General features: G+C 38.9%; 2 protein-coding genes across 2 annotated transcripts; both read left to right on the forward strand.

Moving 5' to 3' along the window:
- Positions 1-552: 552 nt before the first annotated feature.
- Positions 553-11,890, forward strand: LOC117307240 (succinate--CoA ligase [GDP-forming] subunit beta, mitochondrial-like). Its single transcript, XM_033791926.1, has 11 exons — positions 553-636; positions 1,699-1,846; positions 3,056-3,155; positions 3,770-3,860; positions 4,367-4,519; positions 5,731-5,820; positions 6,465-6,561; positions 7,262-7,423; positions 7,982-8,124; positions 10,096-10,216; positions 10,888-11,890. The coding sequence occupies exons 1-11, from the start codon at positions 565-567 to the stop codon at positions 10,992-10,994; spliced, it is 1,284 nt and encodes a 427-aa protein (XP_033647817.1). The 5' UTR covers positions 553-564; the 3' UTR covers positions 10,995-11,890.
- Positions 11,891-12,670: 780 nt separating this feature from the next.
- On the forward strand, positions 12,671-19,360 carry LOC117307085 (monoglyceride lipase-like). Its single transcript, XM_033791740.1, has 7 exons — positions 12,671-12,833; positions 13,918-14,024; positions 14,891-15,027; positions 16,369-16,485; positions 17,019-17,108; positions 17,665-17,880; positions 18,825-19,360. The coding sequence occupies exons 1-7, from the start codon at positions 12,685-12,687 to the stop codon at positions 18,927-18,929; spliced, it is 921 nt and encodes a 306-aa protein (XP_033647631.1). The 5' UTR covers positions 12,671-12,684; the 3' UTR covers positions 18,930-19,360.
- Positions 19,361-20,567: the final 1,207 nt, after the last annotated feature.

Here is a 20,567-nt window from a genome sequence, read left to right on the forward strand (position 1 = left end):
CAACATTTCACCGTTAAGGTGGCGACTCTTATATTATGAAGTTGTGATTTGGGGGGTTGAACAAAGATTTGACTAAAGTAGGACTCGAACCAACAACCTCCGGATTAACATGCCGGCACTCTACCAACTGAGCTATCTAGCCCTATGTGGGCGGTGTCCCTATTTTGTCAATATCTTTGTTCGGGGGCAGTCAGAAGCCATACAACCGTTGCCCACCATGTTGCCATGTAGGGATCACACCCAAATAACGATACAACCTGGGAAGCGACAGCCAGGGGATCACCTCAAGGGGATGCGTCTGGGAGATGGCCAATTGATGATTGTTTTCTGTTGAAATAGTTATTTATGGGATTTTTTGTTTTTAATCTTCCAAATCTGTTAAAAAGGGCCGGGGGTTGGAGGGGGGGGGGGGGGGGGGGGGGAGGGGAGCGCGGGGCCGGGGACTTGGCATACATGGAAGACACTATGGTCATTGACGGTCGTTGACAAAGGTTTTCGAAAGTTGGTGCTAGCACCAATTCGGTGCTGGCACGAATATTGAATGCGCTGAAGTCAAAATCAAACATGGCGGCCTCCATTACGCGTGTTCTTCAGAGATTGCAGCAAAAAACAGCTGTTCCCCTTCTAAAAAAACAGGTACAGTAGGTTTGCAATATGAAGACAAAAACTGTAGTGTTATTACTGCAAAGCAGCATCCCCAGTGTACACACATTTCACAAATGGAAAAACTAATTTTATTATTTTACACTTTAGAAATGAGAGTTAGTAACTTTAGTCAAATTAGTGTTAATTAATTAAGACTTTAAGTAACACTTTTTAACGCAATAACCTTTTAATCTTAGCCATACTCAGCCTAACATTCCTAGGGGGCCTAGGCTAGGCCTATTTGTTTAAAGCAATTTTTTTAAATACACTTTCGAAACAGAACAAAATTTACAAATAACTTACAGGGTTTACAGAAGGTAATATTAAAAGACTTCTCTTGAAATAATATTCCATGAAAAATGCTTTACTTTTGAGAAAACATTAAACAATTATCAATTCTCGACATCGAGAATTACAAATTTATATAGTAAACACATATCATGACACGTAGAAACGTGCGGAAACAAGGGTGGGTTTTCCTGTTATTTTCTCCTGACTCCAATGACCGATTGAGCCTAAATTTTCACAGGTTTGTTATTTTATATAAAAGTTGTTGTGATACACGAAGTGTGGGCCTTGGACAACACTGCTTACCAAAAGTGTCCACTGGCTTTAATGCTAAACATGCTAAATAATAGGGGTCTACGTGAATATTTTTTATTATTGCATGATTAATTTATTCCTCCATGAGTGAATTGAAGTTTGTTCGCAATGGTACCGGACCTTTATACCCTGGACTCTGTCACGTTGCCTGCAACGGAGGAGTCCAACCTGGGCTAGGCCTAGTGAATAGGGCTAGAGTGGTGCCCCACCAAGTGGCACCACCAGCAGTTTTTTTTTTTTGGCAAGTACTCTGCTCTGCGGCGAATGCTGCTTTTTGGGTAACTTTCCATATTCTGCCATGCCTGCCATCCAACAATTTTTTTAAGGTATCAATAATCAGGCCTGGCTGTGTTCCCTAGATCAGCAAAGCTGAGAACGACATTTATAATAAATGGACAAGCAATTCAAGGATTTTTAGTTGAAGAAACAATTTTGTTTGTTTCCTAACAGTCATTAGCAGCCTCAGTGGTTCCAGTTCGATGTCTGAATCTTCAGGAATACCAGAGTAAGAAGTTGATGTCAGATTATGATGTCACGGTTCAGAGGTTTCGTGTTGCCGATAATCCACCGGATGCAGTGAGAGAAGCAAAAGCTCTGGGTAAGTTAGGAGTGCGTTTTGGCGACCCCAACCTAAGCCCAACTGAGTCAACAAGCCTGATACCGGTTGGTCTGCACAGCATCGTCATCGCGCTCAACCGAACATGCAAAAATGCTCAACCGCTAATAATAACAATAATAATAATAACTGTATTTATAACGCAACTTTTGCCAAAGGATACAAAGCGCCAGGTATTATTACTGCAAGGAATTGGACGAAGTTTGAGATATAAGACCTAATCCTTAGCACCATGTAATGGTTTACAAGGTGCTTATGCAATATGATGCCAATCCAGCCAGGAACACCGGGGCGAACCCCTTCTCTTTTCGATAAGTGCACTGGGTTCTTTTACATGCGTTTACACAACACATGGGACCAACGGCTTTACGTCCCATCCGAAGGACGAAGCAATGGTTATGTGTCTTGCTTAAGGACACAAGTGTCACGGCTGGGGATTCGAACCCACACTCTGCTGATCAGAAACACCAGAGTTTGAATTCGGTGCTCTTAACCTCTCGGCCACGACACTCCCATAAACCGCTGACCAATGTTTCTGGTTGGGGTCACCAAAACGCACTCCAGGTGTATTAAATCTGAAATGGCACAATACACTTACACCCATTTCAGACAGGTGCGGTAGAGTCGCACAGAACCAAATAGATTAGGAGAAACTCTAGGTCAGACCCAAATACACTTTTGGTTTTAGATAGTGCATTGTTTGCTGTGTGTATAACGCGTCACTTTCCCGTGGTTTCTAGTAAAAATAAGACGTATCAATCAAAAGTTAGAATCTTTTGAAGGGGTTGTTATACACCTTTATTGTAGACTTGTGGACAAGTCCTTAATGGTCTGCCGTGGTGAGGTAATCGCGTTGTGGCGGTGCTCTCGCGAGATCACTGCTCTTGCGCGAACTACTAAGAGAGCAATAGTCTCGCGGGGCAAGCAGTCTCGCGAGAATACCGCGGGAATCGCTGAGAGATTCGGAATAGAGTGGGAACGCTATCACCGCGTAAAATTTAACGACTTGTCCACAAGTCTGCTTATTACCTTTATTGCAGATCCATGTCAAACCCTCATCTTTTACACTGTTCTTATTCTTTGTATATTCTGGGTACATGAAATCTTTTGTTTGGTCTGATCATGTGACTCCTAGTCAACAAGGACATTTTCTGTTTCATGTAGTCTTACACTCCTCTCTGTTCCTCACAGATGTCAACGAGATTGTTTTAAAGGCTCAGATCCTAGCCGGTGGAAGGGGGAAGGGTACATTCTCCAGTGGATTCAAGGGAGGGGTACACTTGACGAAAAAGTAAGTAAATAGATTCAAACTCTCAATCTTAATGTACATGTGGTGTGTCTGTGTCTACACAGTAAACCTTATTGACTACCAAACAATATCCACTACAGCGAGTTGCAAGATAAACATTTCTGTGGTATTTCGGTTGGCCAGTACCCGCCGTCACCTCGCTTAAGTTTGAATAGATTTGGCGTTCTTGATGAAAATACTGTGACATCTTTTTAAAAGCTGTTTTGACAACAAGTTAATACTATATTTTATTTATCTGAAACTGTCAGAGGTGACTTTTACTGAATCTTTCTTGAAAATGTTGCCATGAATCAGCATTACATGGAGCTGGCCAACTGATGTAATAGACCGATCCATTAAGCTCCGCCCCATTGCGTATTGACCAATCATAACGCAGCGAAGGTATGACAAATTAAGTTCCGACATGCATGCGCGTATGCTTGGCGCACACGGCAAAGTTGTGCAGAAAGGCATTGGAGAGGCTCACGTGTTCTTGCTCACATGTGCGTCGAGGGGGGATCCTAATGGATTGGTCTATTGCCTATTGAGGATGAATAAAGTTTTTTGAATTGAATTACATTGATAAGAAACACTTTTTTTACCCAACCTATTAACAGCCCTGATGAGCTTCTACCAATGGTGTCTCAGATGATTGGGTATAATCTAGTCACTAAACAGACTCCAAAGGATGGGGTCAAAGTTAAAAAGGTCAGTGTTTGTAGTCCTTAAAAGGATTGTTCTCTTTTATCAATTACCAGTGTTTTTGTGTTTGTGTTTTTTTGTTTTTATGTTTTTGTGTGTGGATATTTTCCAACAGCTCTCTGTCCATTATGCCTATTCCGTGTGAGTGATTTACTAGGATTTGTCCTTATTTTACTACAATCTAACACCATAACTCAACACCCAGTTGGTTTGAATCTGTTTATGTTGTATCTCCTAACATTTTCCCTCACATTTCGCGCAAGTTTAAATCTGTCTAAATGCCACATCTCACCGTCTAGTAGCCTGGATGTACACACAAAGCTTGCGTTTAGAAAATGTGTACTGTAGTAGCCTGGATGTACACACAAAGTTTGCGTTTAGAAAATGTGTTTAAGTATGGAGCATTTTCTTGCTAGAAACAACATTTTTTGCAAAATCGCGAGACAAAGTTTTTGCGCCGACCCGACGGATTCTCCTTTTCATGTTTGTGCTTGTTCCATGTTTGTGTGTAGGTGATGGTGGCCGAGGCCTTGGATATTTCCCGGGAGACGTACGTGGCCATCTTGATGGATCGGGAGATGAACGGCCCGGTCTTGGTTGGTAGTCCAGAGGGAGGGATGGACATAGAAGAAGTGGCAGAGAAAACACCAGAGCTTATATTTAAGGTTTGTAAAGTCTCAAGGTGTGACGTTTCCATCAGTTCACGCCCTTCATGGGGAGCTCGATCCTTTTCACACTCTGGCCCATCACTATGGAACAAACTCCCCCCCTAAACTCCGACAAATCACTACCTATTCCAGCTTCAAAACCCATTTGATAAGTTATTTTTGTGCTTAACCATACTCTTTGCAATCTGGCTTTGGCATCTCTCCTGCGCCAGGAGTGTCTTTTAGACAGACATGGCGCAGTATAAATTACCACTATTATTATTATTATTATCATTATAGACATACTATGTGAAATTCGCTGAACAGGGCCAACATTCATAGAGCTGCAAAGCAGAAAATATTGCTGAACAATTTTCTGCTGTAAGCAGATTTGAGCAGGACACCCGTCACAGAAGGTCAATGAGAATGGTGTTTGGGCTTGTAGTGTACCCCGTGTGGTTCCTTACTCAAGTTCCCCATAGCTATGCCATTTTTGTAGCACATCACTTGATTGATTTTTGACCAACGCAATTCACAATCTAATACCATGGCGTATGTAATGCTACAAAAAGTAAGACTATGCCACAAATTAGTTTCTTTGAAATGCTGTTTAATTTTTCTTTTTTCCGGGGAGTGGTCTAAATGTTTGCATTCCAATCAGTGCCCAATATGTTTGCATTCCTATCAGTGTACAAGCAACAATTCAGATTGCAGTTTCTTAAAGACCTGCTTGAACGAAATTGTCAAGTCGTGAACTTTGCTGAATTCCACTTAAAATGTTTTTGATGAATAAGGAAATCGAGTCATATGATTATAAATAGGTTTCAATTGTGTCAAAAAAACAATCATTTTGTATGCCCTTGTCCAGAGCTTTTCTGCGAGATTTGCGAAAAGCCCCGTTACGTAATCACTCTCAAAACGTCATAAGTAGATAAAGCCCCTTTGTTGCAGCGTGGATGTATAACAAAGCAAACTCCTACAAATGACGTCAGCGGCATTGTCCTTTGACGCCCGCTCTCAACGGCAGAAGTGTTTTTAGTTTTTCAAAAAACCTTTAGGTAGGGGCCTGATTTTTTACTCGTTAATTATGAAAAGTTCAGAAGTGTATACATATCAAAATTATGTTAAAATGGTGAACAAGTGCATTATAAACAAGTAAAAATACCATTTCTGTTGAAAACATTCCGCTCAGGTAGCTGTTTAAGTTTGATTTATTGATTTGTTGGCAGGAACCAATAGATATATTTGCTGGACTTACAGATGAGCAGGCAATGAGGATGGCAGACAATCTCAAGTTTAAGGGAGACCTTCAAAAAGAGGTATTTGGACTTTGAAACCCATATCTGTGTTCGCAGGACTGTATGTTTCATTTGTGAAAGGACAAAAAGGGCACCGAGGCATTTTGTTTGCATGTCTGTCTGTTAATTTTGTTTCTTTGTTTGTATGTCAGGCTTTTTTTTTTTTACAAACTTCTGCTTATCAAACAGCCCTATCTTTTATCCTGCAAAGTGCTACTTGATGTTATTTTTGCTTTATTCCATAACTTATGTACTAGTTGTTTTTTTCATAGAAGTATGGAAATAAATGTAAATTAATGGGTCTATGTACTTTTTGTAGGACAAAAAACACAATGTCCACAGATTTACACTAAACTTACACAGTTTGAAGATAATGATAGTAGAAAGATTCCCTGAAAATATTACGTGCTGAGGTGCTGTAGTTTTTTGGGAAATGAGTAAAACAATGTCATGAAAATAGTTTTGGTCTCAAGCTTTCCACTATCATATCTTCAACCCCTGTAAGTTTAATGTAAATCTATGAAAATTTTGAAAAAGTACCCAAATCCTTTAAAATCTAAATTAAATAGTTGGTCTGGCACCTTCTTTAATTCTGTTTCTGTATCTGTCTAATCATGTCAGCTTTTTTTTATTTTTGAGAGGATTGTGTTTTTTTTCTCCTACAGGCTGCAGGTCAACTGCAGAATCTATACCAACTATTCCTTGGAGTGGACGCTACACAGGTTGAGATTAATCCATTCGGAGAAACACCTGATGGCAAAGGTAAAGCTTAAGAACCAAGCCCAAGACTTAAATTGTTTTAAATTTCAAAACAAACACTGATGTATGATCTTTTGATTTAGATCAGTCAATCCCATCTTCAAGTTTTTAATAAAAACACCTACAATGAAACCTGTTCAATAAAAACATCTCTAATCAAAACTGGTTTGATAGTTGCGTTTTAGCGAAAACATTGAAAAACGGCGTATGTTTTGACAAAACTTGTTTGAACATTGATGTTGGGCTTTTTTTATAATAAAAAAATAATAAAAGTAATTGCAGTGATTGCAGTGCTCTTCGAATGCTATTTTCTTTCAGACTTGGAAAGAAATTTTTTGCTGGAGATTTGGAAAACTTTCCGCATCCTTTCACCACTTTTTCACTGTGTTTTACAAAGAGGAATGTCTCATTTGAGTAAATTTTGTACTATTTTATTTCATAACGAATGAAGAAGTGGTTGCAGGATATGGGAACTTTTCCAGAGATTGTCTATGAGGTATGAGGTCTGTAATCTGTGAGCTTTCAGATTGAGGTTGATCGAATTGTTCCCTCAATAAAACCAATGCAGTAATTGTGTACAGGAAAGTTTGACCCTCAGCTACAGTAACTAATGGGCGGCATTCCCTTGTTTCTCTCCATGTCCTGTGTTTGTCCTGTGTCCTGGCAAATTTTTACAATTCCTTTTTTTCTTTTATTCTTCTAGTGGTCTGCTTCGATGCCAAGGTGAACTTTGATGACAATGCTGAGTTCCGACAGAAAGACATTTTCGCTCTTGATGACAAGAATGAGAGTGACCCTCGGGAAGTTGAGGCATCAAAACATAACCTCAACTATATTGGCATGGATGGCAACATTGGCTGTTTAGGTAGGTACCTCAATTACATTGCCATCTATAGTACTTGTTGAGGTGGGTAACAATAGGCAATCCCTTGATGTCGAGGAAGGTGTTCTCCAAAGATAAGCAAAGTTATTAGGGTTGAGGTAGCTAGTGCCTAAGGTGACTCCGTCAATGACTTAAAAGTCGGATCCGTGAGCCACATACTCTCAGGCATATGTCACAGTTTGTAGTCATAGGGATGGTTGGACCATGGAGATGTCTCTCACGTTCCCTCTCCTTTCGCTGCTGACGCTTAGCGGTTGCCTGAGCTAGAGGATTTGTTTCAAAGCTAGCAGTGCCTCTGTGCATCAGTTGCCTCCATGAGGCTCGATCTCCTGCCTGATCCTCCCAGGATGCAGTGTTGATGCTATATTTATTGAGGTACCTCATTAACAATGAAACTGAGGGAAACATTGGCTAGCTCACTCAGTCGGTAGAACAGCTTAGCGTAAATGATAAGGTAGCAGATTTAACCATGGTCTATTAAACTGTCTTTGCCCACCCGCAATCTAAATTAACCCTGTCATTCTTTCTTCTCTCCATTAGTAAACGGTGCAGGTCTAGCCATGGCAACAATGGACATTATCAAATACCATGGAGGGGAGCCGGCAAACTTCCTTGATCTTGGAGGAGGTGTTCAGGAACACCAGGTGTTCCAGGCTTTCAAACTTCTTAACTCTGAAGAAAGTGTAAGTGGGACTCTGTTTTAAATTTGCTTTAGACATTTTGTTGATATTGAAGTTATGATGATAGACTGTGACAGAATTGTGACAGATATGACTTTGGCTGGATTGTCACATCTTCATGTGTTGTGAAGTAATAATAACTTTCGATTTATATAGAGCCTAATAACTAACACTTAATTCTCTAAGCGCTTAAACAAATTCTTATATAGCGCATTTCACAATAACCATATCAATGCGCTTTACATTAGTGCCCTGGTCATAGGGCCAATAACATCCCTTTTTAATGTTTCTCAGCTCCCTTGGGAGTATACAACCTGGGCAACAGTTTATATCGCTCCGCAGGCTTTTTCATTCACAATATCAACCTCTACCCTCGCAGGTTCCCATTTATTCCCCTGGGTGAAGAGAAGCAATTATAGTAAAGTATCTTGCTCAAGGACACAAGTGTCACGACCGGGATTCGAACCCACACTCCAGTGAATTCGCACCAGAACTTGAATTCGATGCTCTTAACCACTCGGCCATGACACTCTACAACTTTCTTGGCAACACCCCTAGTACATTCATTAACCACTGCCCTAGTCGCCCAGTCCTGGAATGACACGCAGGCCACAGAGACCATGGCCTCGGTTGCCCATGGTCTTGGCCTTGGAGCCCATTCAAAGGCTTCAAATGATTTTCCAATGGAAGTGCCCTTTTGCAAAATGAAAATGGCCTTGTCTTTTCAAAGATGAATTTTCAGGCCTGGTCGCCAACATACTACCTTATTGTTTTTTATAATGTGGTATGTCTGTCATGAATGAATTCCCTGGTGCCAAATTATCAAACCAGGTGGAGATTGTTTAAAAGAATGATTTTAAGAGAGGAAGCAACCATAATGAAACACATTGATAGGAATATGGCATGAGGTGGTGCAAATTGCTACCAAACCATGCTAGTAACATGGTAAGCCCCTGCTCTGTGTAGAACGTGTACTGGTAGCCCTATATAGGACTCTTTCTCTGTACACAGGAACCGAGTCCTAACTATTGAGGCCCGTTTCTGGGGCGGAAAAATTTCACAGCTTCATAACTTAAATCTTACCTGCAACAAGCCACTAATTTCAACAGATTCACATTCCATGGCGGCATACATTTTTCTGCGGTGGGTTTTGGTCCTCATATTTTCCTCACAAATCCGTAATTTTTGTGAAATAATGCAGCTTCCAACGTTAAAAAATTCCTGTTTACAGTGTTGTCTGTTGTCGTGCGTACGCGTATACATTCGCGTACACGACGCATGATGCAAGCTTAGACGCATGAATTCTTGCTCACCGTTTCTTTACTGCACAGCGTTAACAACACAATTCAAAATTTGCGCGTCGTGCGTCTTGCGTACACACGGCAGACTGTGAGAGTACGAAAAAAAATGGGAATTTTGTAACGTTGGGAGCTGCATTATTTCATGAAAATTACGGATTTGTGAAGAATATATGACGATCAAAACCCACCTCAGAAAAACATATGCTGCCATGGAATGTGAATCTGTTGAAATTGGTGCTTTCTTGCAGGTAAGATTTGAGTTATGAAGCTGTGGAAATTTTCCGCCCCAGAAATGTACCCTGATGTCCAGGACGTCACTGTAGTACAGTACGAAAGTGTAAGGCCGCCAGGGCTAGTGTACTGGGTTCTATTTTTGTTTGCATTAAACAACACAATGGACCTTTGGATTTACTTTCCAAGGAGAAAGCAGTGTCTTGCTTAAGGACACAAGACTACAGCCACGTAATGTTATATTCAAAGCATGTCCATCTGGCCCACAACGTTAAATGATCGATGTGATTTAAAATACATCTATAAAGAAATTCTGTGTTATCAAATTATAATGTCCTACGAAAGATTATTTCTGTTTGCTGTGTTAGAATTTCAGTCTGTTATAATACAAATAACTGCAATTAGATGTTTTTTTTACCTTTGTTATTTTCTACTATCCAAGGTGAAAGCCATCCTAGTCAATATATTTGGCGGTATTGTGGACTGTTCCATTATTGCCAAGGGAATCACATCTGCTTGCAGGGGCATGGATTTGAAGGTTCCTGTTGTGGTACGCTTAGCAGGTGAGCCTTTCTAATCAATGTACCTCTTAAATTATTAATTTACTGAGCAGTAAGCACCCCCCCCTCCCAGAAAGGAAAAAAAAATAAATAAAAAAAAATCACCACCCTCAGATAAAATGGACTCCTCCGTGCAGTCTCACTGGCCGCCAACTAGCAGCTTTTAGCTAGCTATCAATAACCATGTAATCCCAATCATGTACCTACATTCGTACAGGTATGTTTACTTTGCTGTTTGCACAATGATTTTGGGTTTTATATGACTTGCATTATGAGAGTCGAATGAGATTATTAATGTAGGTGACCTGTACACCTTCCAAGCCCCTGGTTTTTGCAAACACTCTTGGCCCACATTCACTTATTTCATAGTTCCTACTTACGGTTTCTGGATCGAAAGTAACCAAGTACTGCATTAATACCCACCACTAACAAATGCACTCTATTTCATTTTGTGGCAGTGTCAAAAATGTCAACAATTGAAAAGTAACCGGCATTTCCAAAAAGCATTGCGAACACCTCAGAAATGTTTTCCCTTCCCCACTTTACTTCATCCACTGGAAGTTGTTTGAAAACCTTTGTCCATTGATATTTAAACAATGCAATATTTAAAACAAAACCTTATGCACTGTAAAATTAAACGCAAAAATCTAACGCCTCACTGTTTTTTCTTGAAGGTTACAATGTCGTACCAGCCATGAAGATATTGAAGGACAGTGGTCTGCCAATCCAGACAGCACTAGACTTTGAGGATGCTGCTGTAAAGGTTGTGGGATCTGTGTAAAGGATGTCAGCCTTCATTGTGTCTTCTTGTCTGCAGCTGATGCAAAAGATAAATAAACAATTCTTCCTTTATAATCATGGAGCTTATTGCAGGAATCTGGATTGTTGATGATGGGAGATGCATATTGTTGTGTCAGTGCAAAAACGTATCTCCATTTTGCAAAAGTTTTGTATCTTGCATGAAAATGCTCTCTGCAAATTTGTCAAATACTAATAATAATATCAAAGTCTTATATAGCGCACGTATCTACCAAACGAGGTACTCAGGGCGCTGGGTATATACAAACTTTCAGAAAGATAGGTAATTGCAGTGATGAATTCTGAGACCCAATTATGTAGCACCTTACAATGTAAGTACATTTGTGGGTTATTTGAAGTGAGATACAACAATTTGAAGATTTCAAACTCACGGGTAACGTTAGTACAAGGTTTTTTCCTGACACAGTGATGTTATAATTTTGACAAAATCATTGAGGAGTGGAAAGTTTAGACCTATTAATAAAATATATATGTTTGGCGTAAACCATCTCGAAAAATTAGTTATAGATTTTTATTTATTAATTGAAAAAGTATAACAAATATTGCTTGAACTCTTTTAAGATTTTCAAGGTTTTGTGAAATAATGGGGCAATCAAAGTTGATGGGAGCCAGATAAACACACAGCTCACTAAACCAGAGGACTAAACACATTACCTGCTTATGACATTTGCATGTACTTTTATCATGGTGTATAAAAATTATGAAAATAAATTAAGATTTTCTTACTCCATACCTATATTTACTGGCGGACCTTTTAGATTTTTGTTTGCCCTTAGAAAACAAAAGAAAAACAGAGATTAAATTGCCTGAAAATTCTATTAAACTCGTCCCCATGTAAACAAGTAAGTTAGCACTAAAAGAAAGTTCTACTTCTTTCCAAAGGGACCAAATATCATGCCTGGTAATTAGTGTGTGGTATAATATATTATATTACTCAATAATAAAGGCCCGTTTTGAAAAGAGCAGAACCTATGTATATGGGTCAAACATGGTAGAAATTTGGATTGAAATAAACACGTAGGAAGAGAGCAAAGTATAGAATGAAGTCGTGTTTTGGTTCCTTATCAGTGTTTGTTTTCTTGGAGACCAAACTACCCTTTTAATTTTTACATTTTTAGTTCAACATTGGTATTGTGTGATATGCAAACTTTTTGTTCGGGTTCAGGGCGTGAAAGAGCTAGCTCTCAAACCTAACACAACCACAGTCCACACCTTGAATTCCAGCTCCAGAGTGAATCAGATTAACCTGCCCCTCCCACCCTCCCCGCCCCGCCCACCCCAGCTGCCCCGCCCACCCTAGCCAGAGCTGTCCTCTCTGACCCTAGCTGCCCCGCCCACCCTACCCGCAATGTTGTCAGCAGCCGCCGAATAGCAGTATGAGTTTAATTTGTACACAAACATAATAATGTAAATTCAGGGCCCACTTGATTTAAATCTTGCTGCTCAGTCACCTGCACGTGTGTACCGATATATGGAGATTGTGCGGTTTAACAAGATTCGTAGATTTCTTCGGCACTCTCTCAACGACACGCCGTTGACCGCGTCGCGACGGTCGTTGACAAGGTTCTTTGAAATTTGGTGCTTGCAGCGAACTTTGTTGCTCTGGCCGGCAATCGGGGCTGCTGTGAATTGAAGGCGTGTGGCATGGGAAGATGGCTTCTCCAAGTGAAAGTGCATCCGAAATCTCAGAAAGACAAAGTCCACAGGGAGTTGCTTACTCAAGTTTGACACATTTTGTCAATAAAGATGGACAGCACATCTACACTAAATACTGGGAGCCATCAGAAGGAACCCAGATAAGGTAAGACAGAGATAACACAAACTTAGTGATAAAATACTGAATCTCTAAAAAGTTAATCTGGTTACGGGCGTAAATCATATGGCGTAATCAGCTAGCCCCACAACTGCTAACTGTGGTCCAAACCAACTGCGTGTGTTTAACTCTTTGATCTGAATCCCCTGATGGATAACTTTCCGTATGGCGCCACCACTTTTTCACTCATTTTTACAAAAAGGGATATATCAATCAGGTATTAATTAGATACTATATTATTTTATTTCGAATGAAAAAGTGGTGGCGCCATACGGAAACTTTTCCGCTTTCAGTTTCACAGTCCAACTCATTCAACAAACTCGAGATCAGGCTCCAATTCTAAGGAATTACATTGTTAATCAATGTTGTTGTTTGTAATTTGTAAATTGTAGCATTGTTTTTGTAATTAGTCTGTTGCGATAATCGTAATCGTGTGGATCGTGTAATCTGAAGGGTATCAGAACAGTTAATCACTTTTTATAATCAGTGTAATCTTTAAAAAGTTCAAAGTACACCTCCAACAACTTTCGTACATACATTACAACTACAATACAACAACTTAACAATCATGATTATGACAGTCATGATCATGATAATACAACCGTACAAAAGTCATGACAATGAATAAATAAATACCGTAATCTAGTCAGCATTCTGTATTATTTGATTTCTATAATGTTACCGCGATGGCCTAAATGATTAGGCCACTGGCAAAAGCTAGATCGCGCGCGTCTGCCTATTCTTCAACACTGGTAGACGCGCTGATCTAGCCGTAGCTGTAGCCGAAGTCGTCGTTTCGGACACGGCCTAAGACTGAACATGACTTAAAGAGTTCTTAAACAAGTCAAGTAGTCTCAATCTAATGAACCCATTATAACACTTCCCTCCACCCCCTTCATGTGTCACTATTCATTGTTAATTACCCCCTTGCTTTTTGTCTGCTTTCTGACCTCTCTGTCTCTCCATGGTCTCTCTCATTATGTAAATTCTCTCTATGCTCTATTATAGTATTATAGTAAGTATAATTTGGTTGTAATTTTGATTTCTTGATGTTTTGATTGTTCTCATTCAGGGCCATGCTGCACATTGTGCATGGCATGGGCGAACATTGTGAGAGATATGCCAAGGTTGCCAAAGAGTGTACAGACAATGGAATCCTTGTGTTTGCTCACGATCACAGTAAGTCTCTATGACCCTTTTCTAGATTCACATTTTTGAAAGTCAAAGTTGTATAAATTGTTCAGTTCTAATTTGCTTCTGTTTTGTTGATAAATGATCACTTTCGTACAATAAAGTTACCTCAAATTGCAGGTGATGTTACATTTTAGGAAAGCATTGGCCAATGTGTTGTTTAAATATTTATAAGAAGTTTTCCAGGTACATGATGTAGCTGCAGGGGAGATCTTTGCCCAGTCTTAGTTATAACATTATAAAGTGTGCACTGTGACTGGTGCCCCACTAAATTTTTGCTTCTAAAGCACTATTTTATGCTCAAAACAGCTTCATGAATTGGGCCAAGAATCGTTCTACCATGTGTTTTTTGTTGCTACATGTATTTGGAGTTTCTTATCCTTATCATAAAACGGAATGTCTAATATCAAGTTCCACAGATACACTAAATAAATATATTTCCAGATATTATAGGAAATGAAAGAACAGTTGTCGGAATAGAATCAGCTCAACTGAGTTCTTATTGTTTCCTTTTCAGTCTTAACTGTGTGAGAATAGAAAGTTCTGTGTAGAAACATGATTTGTCCTTAGTGTTTCCATCTTCTTGTGGTCAAACCAGCCCCTAACTCCTGTTGAGAGTGTACCACTCATCTTATATACCGCCCTCTATTGACAACTTACAATGTATAATGCAACTCATGTACTTTTAGAGCATTACTCACAGTAGACTGAACATGACCCAAAGAGTTCTTAATCAAGCCACGTAGTCATTGCCTCTTTCCTTTGTTGAGTCTCAATCTAATGAGCCCATAACACTTCCCTCCAGCCCCTTTATCATGTGTCCCCCAACTGAGTTCCTATTGTTTCCTTTTCAGTCGGTCATGGGCAGAGTGAAGGACCCAGAGCAGATGTCAAGGACTTCCAATACTTTGTCCGAGATTGTAATCAACACATTGACCTAATGAGAGATAAACACAAAGATGTTCCTTTGTTTATGATGGGACACTCAATGGTAAATGTTATCTCTTAAAACTTAAAATAATGTACAAACAAACAAAAAGGTAATTAGACTCTGGACAAAATTACCAACTTCCTCCTTGTAATAACTTGTCCATACAACTGTACTGTTTAACTTTTAACAGTCTTATTTAATCATCAGTTTTTAAACATCAACTAGAATATATGCTCTTACGTTTTGTGCGATTTCCCCCCCCCCCCCAAAAAAAAAGTAATAGGTCTTGAAAACTTGCATTATTGTAAGATTTTATGAGTGTTTTCTCTTTGTATTTTAATATGTAGCTGATTTTATATTTGTGTAAAGTGCTTTGAGGTTTTTCGTAAGGCGCTTTACAAAATGGTCACTTGTTATTATCTTTATTGTCTATGTATTGTCCTCTGTGCGTTATGTTTTGTAGCATTTATTTTCCACTGAAGTTATCATTGTGTGTGTACTTTTTAAAGTGCCTCTCATGATTTTTGTTCTATGAATGCAGGCGATTTTAAACCTCAATTGTTAAACTTGCATCAGGGATAATTAATGTTATTTGGTTTTTACCCTTCCACTGATGTGTGTAAGTCACTGTTCACTCAGTGCTTTCCCAAGTCCTGTGATGAAAAGAAACACCACACAGGTATATTTCTTGGGTGGATTCGAACCCAACCCACTACCTTTGCCGTTCCAGAGCGGGACTCGTGGAAAGTACTGAGTATACAGTGTTTAACATATCGATTGGATGGTAAAACCATATGGATTTTTCACTTGGTGCTTGTAAATTGTGTTTGATTGTGGTTTGCAGGTTTTTGGTACTTCATGTGTTTGAACAATTTGTAAATCGTTCTGTTTTAATTTAACATATTTTTCAATGCTTCGTTTTGGTGGTTTCAATATTTTGTTTTCTTCTTGTATTTCATTGTTGTTTGCAGGTTTTCGGTACTTCATGTATTTGAACAATTTGTAAATCGTTCTGTTTTAATTTAATATATTTTTCAATGCTTTATTTTGGTGGTGTCAATATTTATTTTTCTTGTTGAGGCCTATTACGAACTAACTTTTAGTTTAGTTTGCTTCAATGTTTAATTACTTGACTTCTTCATGTAGTTTTGGTAATTGTACACTTTATATGAAGTAAAGTTTGTATTGCTTAGGCCTATGTTACATATTTCAGCCACTTTATGGTGTTTTACATTATTGTGTATATTTTGGCTTTTTAATCTCTTGTGTACTTAAAAAGGACTTTAAAATAAATTGCAAGAAGTCTACATGAACTTTGTACACAAATTGTTAAACATAATATTCTTAGATGAATTCGTGAGAAATAATTTTTTAACAATATTTCATGATTCTTACCGACAGGGTGGAACTATTGGCATATTGCTGGCATATGAGAGACCATCTTTGTTTACCAATACTGGTGTAATCTTAATGTCTCCTGCTATCAAGACTAACCCACAAGTGGTGACCCCATTTAAGGTAGGTTAAAGGTCAAGAGTTCACCATTTAAGTAAGGTTTTACAAAGATATTGACAAAATAGGGACACCGCCAATATAGGGCTAGATAGCTCAGTTGGTAGAGCGCCGGCAGGTTAGTCCGTTGGTTCGAATCCCACTCTAGTCAATTCTTTGTTCAACCCCAAAAATCATTTTTTAATTTTAAGAATATTAATGCTCCGAACCACAACCCAGACACTTTGTCATTAACTTCGTTATTATTTGCTCTTGTTAGTCCTATTAAATGATTTAATTTATTAAATTCATAACCTGATACGTCAATAAATACCATTCAGAAGAAAGGGTTTTAGTGATAATGTGTCCCATGGCAATTAAAGTAATAGTTATCTGAAGCTCCTAGTTATCATTCGCTATTATTAAGAAGGGGTTGTTTTTTTTGCTGCCCGGACGCACATAATGTCTCATGCAATACACGCTGGTAATTTTTTTTATTTTTTGGGGGGTTCTGTAACTGTCATTAATAATCCAATGAGTTTAAATGTTGTTGATTGTAGCTCTTTATGGCCAAGGCTCTAGCAGGACTCTTCCCTGGGGCAGCTATGGGGAAACTGGAGGCACACATGATGAGCAGGGACCCTGAAGTAGTAAGTAGGCCTACAAATTTAAAAATGCATTTAACACTTGCAATAAGACGGTGAACACCCACACACAATTCTGAATGAATGTGTATACGCCTCTCTTAATACTTATGCATGACGTCATAATTCTTACCCAAAATGAGGCTATGGGCGCACGTTCCCCATCACTTGCAGTGGCTGCGCCCATCGCCTCGTTTTGAGTTGGCATTGTGACGTACCTCATGCATATTATTAAGAGAGGCTTATGGCACAACAGTACCAGGGTTTGCTCATCTGGAGTTTGCTATGCTCGGAACCATTTGACATAGCAACTCAACTGTCTCTGTAGTCTAAGGAATTGAAATGTTTACGGTACATTGTGACTACTAAAAGCAAGTCATTTTACCAGACATGATTCAAATCTAACTTGCAAATGGCTAGTTACAACAGAATTATCATCAATATAATTACCCTCATTACATGTATGTGCCTATCACGAGTTATGTTCTGTCATTGACATTTTGTCAAATTCAAATAACATTAATCCAGTAGTAAGTCTTTCACAAAATATTTCATGTCGCAGGTCAAGGATTACGATGAGGATCCCCTGGTCTATCATGGGGCAGTCAAGGCTCGCTTTGGAACGCAGACGATTGCGGCGATGGGACGTGTGGAGGCAGGACTGGCCGACGCTAAGTGGCCTTTCTTGCTACAGCACGGTGACAAAGACGTCCTTGCTGAAATATCAGGGTCAAAGCTTATGTACGAGAAGGCTCCAAGTAACGACAAAAAATTCACTGTGAGTGTGCAACTCATTTATTATTAATGCTTATAGGGCCATGTTATGTTTTGTTTGTTTGTTACCATTATAGTTATAACTACAGTTTTATAATTTTTATTTATTATTGTACATCATATTTGGTCTACTGTTTTCAGTATGATAGACTGATTGCACTACCAATGTTTACATCCTGTGAACATTCTCGAAGAATTTCCTAGTTGGTGGAACTGTGTTGACCCATTACTGGCATTGTTCAGCCACCGGCATGGTCTCAAGGTCTCAAACTCCAGAATATTCATCAGTGATTTTTAGAAAGAAAAGCCTCGATTAAACAAACAAATGCAACAAAAATCATGTGCTTTTTAACGCACGTTGATATGCAGTACGCCGTGTTTGTTGATGTGTAATACCTGTCTCAGGTCACGCAATGTTGGTAGCGCAATCAGTCTATTAAATATTATTACCGTTAATGTCATTATTAAGTAGGATTTGAAACTTTGCATGGTGGAAATACGATATAGAAAATGTCAGTTATTAAGTTAAAGTTAATTACAGCTAATGTCATTATTAAGTAGGATTTGAAACTTAGTAAGTAGGATTTGAAACTTTGCATGGTGGAAATACGATATAGAAAGGTTTGCAGTAACACCATGTAATGACTATCTCTAATGAGTTGGGGTGGTTCTGAAAAGAAGCGTTGGTTTCAACTCGACGTTTCGATCGGTATGCTCTGATCGTCTTCTGGAGAAAGAAGCTTTACTCCAGGAGACGATCAGAGCATACAGAGCGAAACCTCCAGAAGACGATCAGAGCATACTGATCGAAATGTCGAGTTGAAACCAACGGTTCTTTTCAGGACCACCCCAACTCATTAGAGATAGTCATTACATGGTGTAACCGCAAACCTTTCTGTATAATGTCATTATTCTTATTATAAACCATGGTATCACCATTTTCCTCAGGTCTATGAAGGTCACTACCATGAACTGGACAAGGAGCCTGGAGGTGATGGGCAGAAAGTCATCAAGGAATTAGTAGACTGGATCCTTGAAAGACTGCCAGCATGAAACAACTCATCATAAGATAGGTACCAGGTGGCTTGTCAACTAATGGTAAACTGGTAAAGTGACTAACCTTGGCATTGACCATGTGATTTACTTCATTGAAATGGCCGGTAGTATGTGGAGAAGACCAAAATTATTTAGTCAAATTGTACAAAGGACCATATTATGCATTTAAATCATGCAATTATTAACATGTGGTGATGGGAAAGGACACTTATTAGGGACTGTCCACCGCATATAGTCCCTTGACAAATGTAAAACTTGGAAACCCGCTTAAACACTCAGGGATCTGTAAATTATATATTTGGTTTGCGGTAACACCATGTATATATCTTCATGCCAGGAGAGTTTGTTCTTAATAGAACTGTCTTGCTATATATTCTACTACCGCAAAGTAGATTTATCGGATTGTTCAGAAGACTTCCTGTTCTGAAAAGAAGTGTCCTGCTTTTTAACTACTACCTGGGCGAAAGGTATAGAAAATTGGCTGTGACTACTACTTCAAGGATCGTTATTAACTGCACTGCTGCGGAGTGAGTTCTTAAACTGGTCCGTAAATTGCAATGAGAATTTGTGTCATAAATCGACTCTCTAAAAAGAAATATGTATACTGTACTACATGTGATTTGATTCTTGAGTTTTGGGAATTGATCGCAGTTCAACTGTTGGTAATGCTCTCTGAAATAAACAACTGTACCAATAGTAAAGTTGTTTACCAGTACTTGATTTATTTATACATGTGGCATTTTTATTGTGAGAAAATAAAACACACCGCAGGGTAGCCTCGTTCCCACAGCACACATGGCAGCCTCGTTCCCATGGGTAATGCAGCATATCGATCCCTTAGTCACTTATCCTTAGAAAAGAAAGCTTGAAAAATGATTCGATTGGCCCCTGAAAGCGACTGCTTTGGGCGTGTGCTAATGGGGCACCGAGTCATTTAACTTTATATACTTTAGACCAGTGACGTTTCAGAAGAGTTCTTTACAAGGTCAGTTGTACCTGTAGGGTTGCTACTAAAGTTTTTCTTATATTTTGTTGTGCCGGTGGAAAGTTTTCTGAGAAACTGTGCCGGTAACGTTTGTTGCAATTTGTATGGTGTACATTTAAAGCAATACTTTTATCAGGGAACATAAAGATGTTAAATAGCAAATTGTCATCCGTTGGTAAAAGTTGACATTGCTCAAATGATTGACCTATTCTTTATGTTACGCAAAGAGCTGAACTTAATAACTGTACCACCCAGAGGAGTTTCACTCAACTTACTATATATATATATATATATACGTGTAGCAACTTTTACTTGTGAAAAAATAGACTTAGCAGTTGCAAGCTGCTTGTCAACTAAGTAAAAGGGTCTATGGTACGAACAAACAAAATGGTTAATGGTCTTACGTTTCAAACGTAGCAGAGTCTAGTCTTAAAGAAAGACTCTTCAATGGTCAAAAGGGCAGCTATTTTTGCAATTTTTATTTTTGTTCGTTCCGTATTACACATGCACAAAACTCAAAGTATTTACCGGTATTACAAACTAAGGCATTTTTATAGCACAAAGAGGCATGTATGTCAAAAGATTAGTGACTATGTTTATTATCAAGTTATAAACCAAAAGGGAAACCGACTGGGTCAATTTCAAATAGT

This window comes from Asterias rubens, chromosome 2 (genome assembly GCF_902459465.1).
Source record: "Asterias rubens chromosome 2, eAstRub1.3, whole genome shotgun sequence".
NCBI lineage: Eukaryota > Metazoa > Echinodermata > Asteroidea > Forcipulatida > Asteriidae > Asterias > Asterias rubens.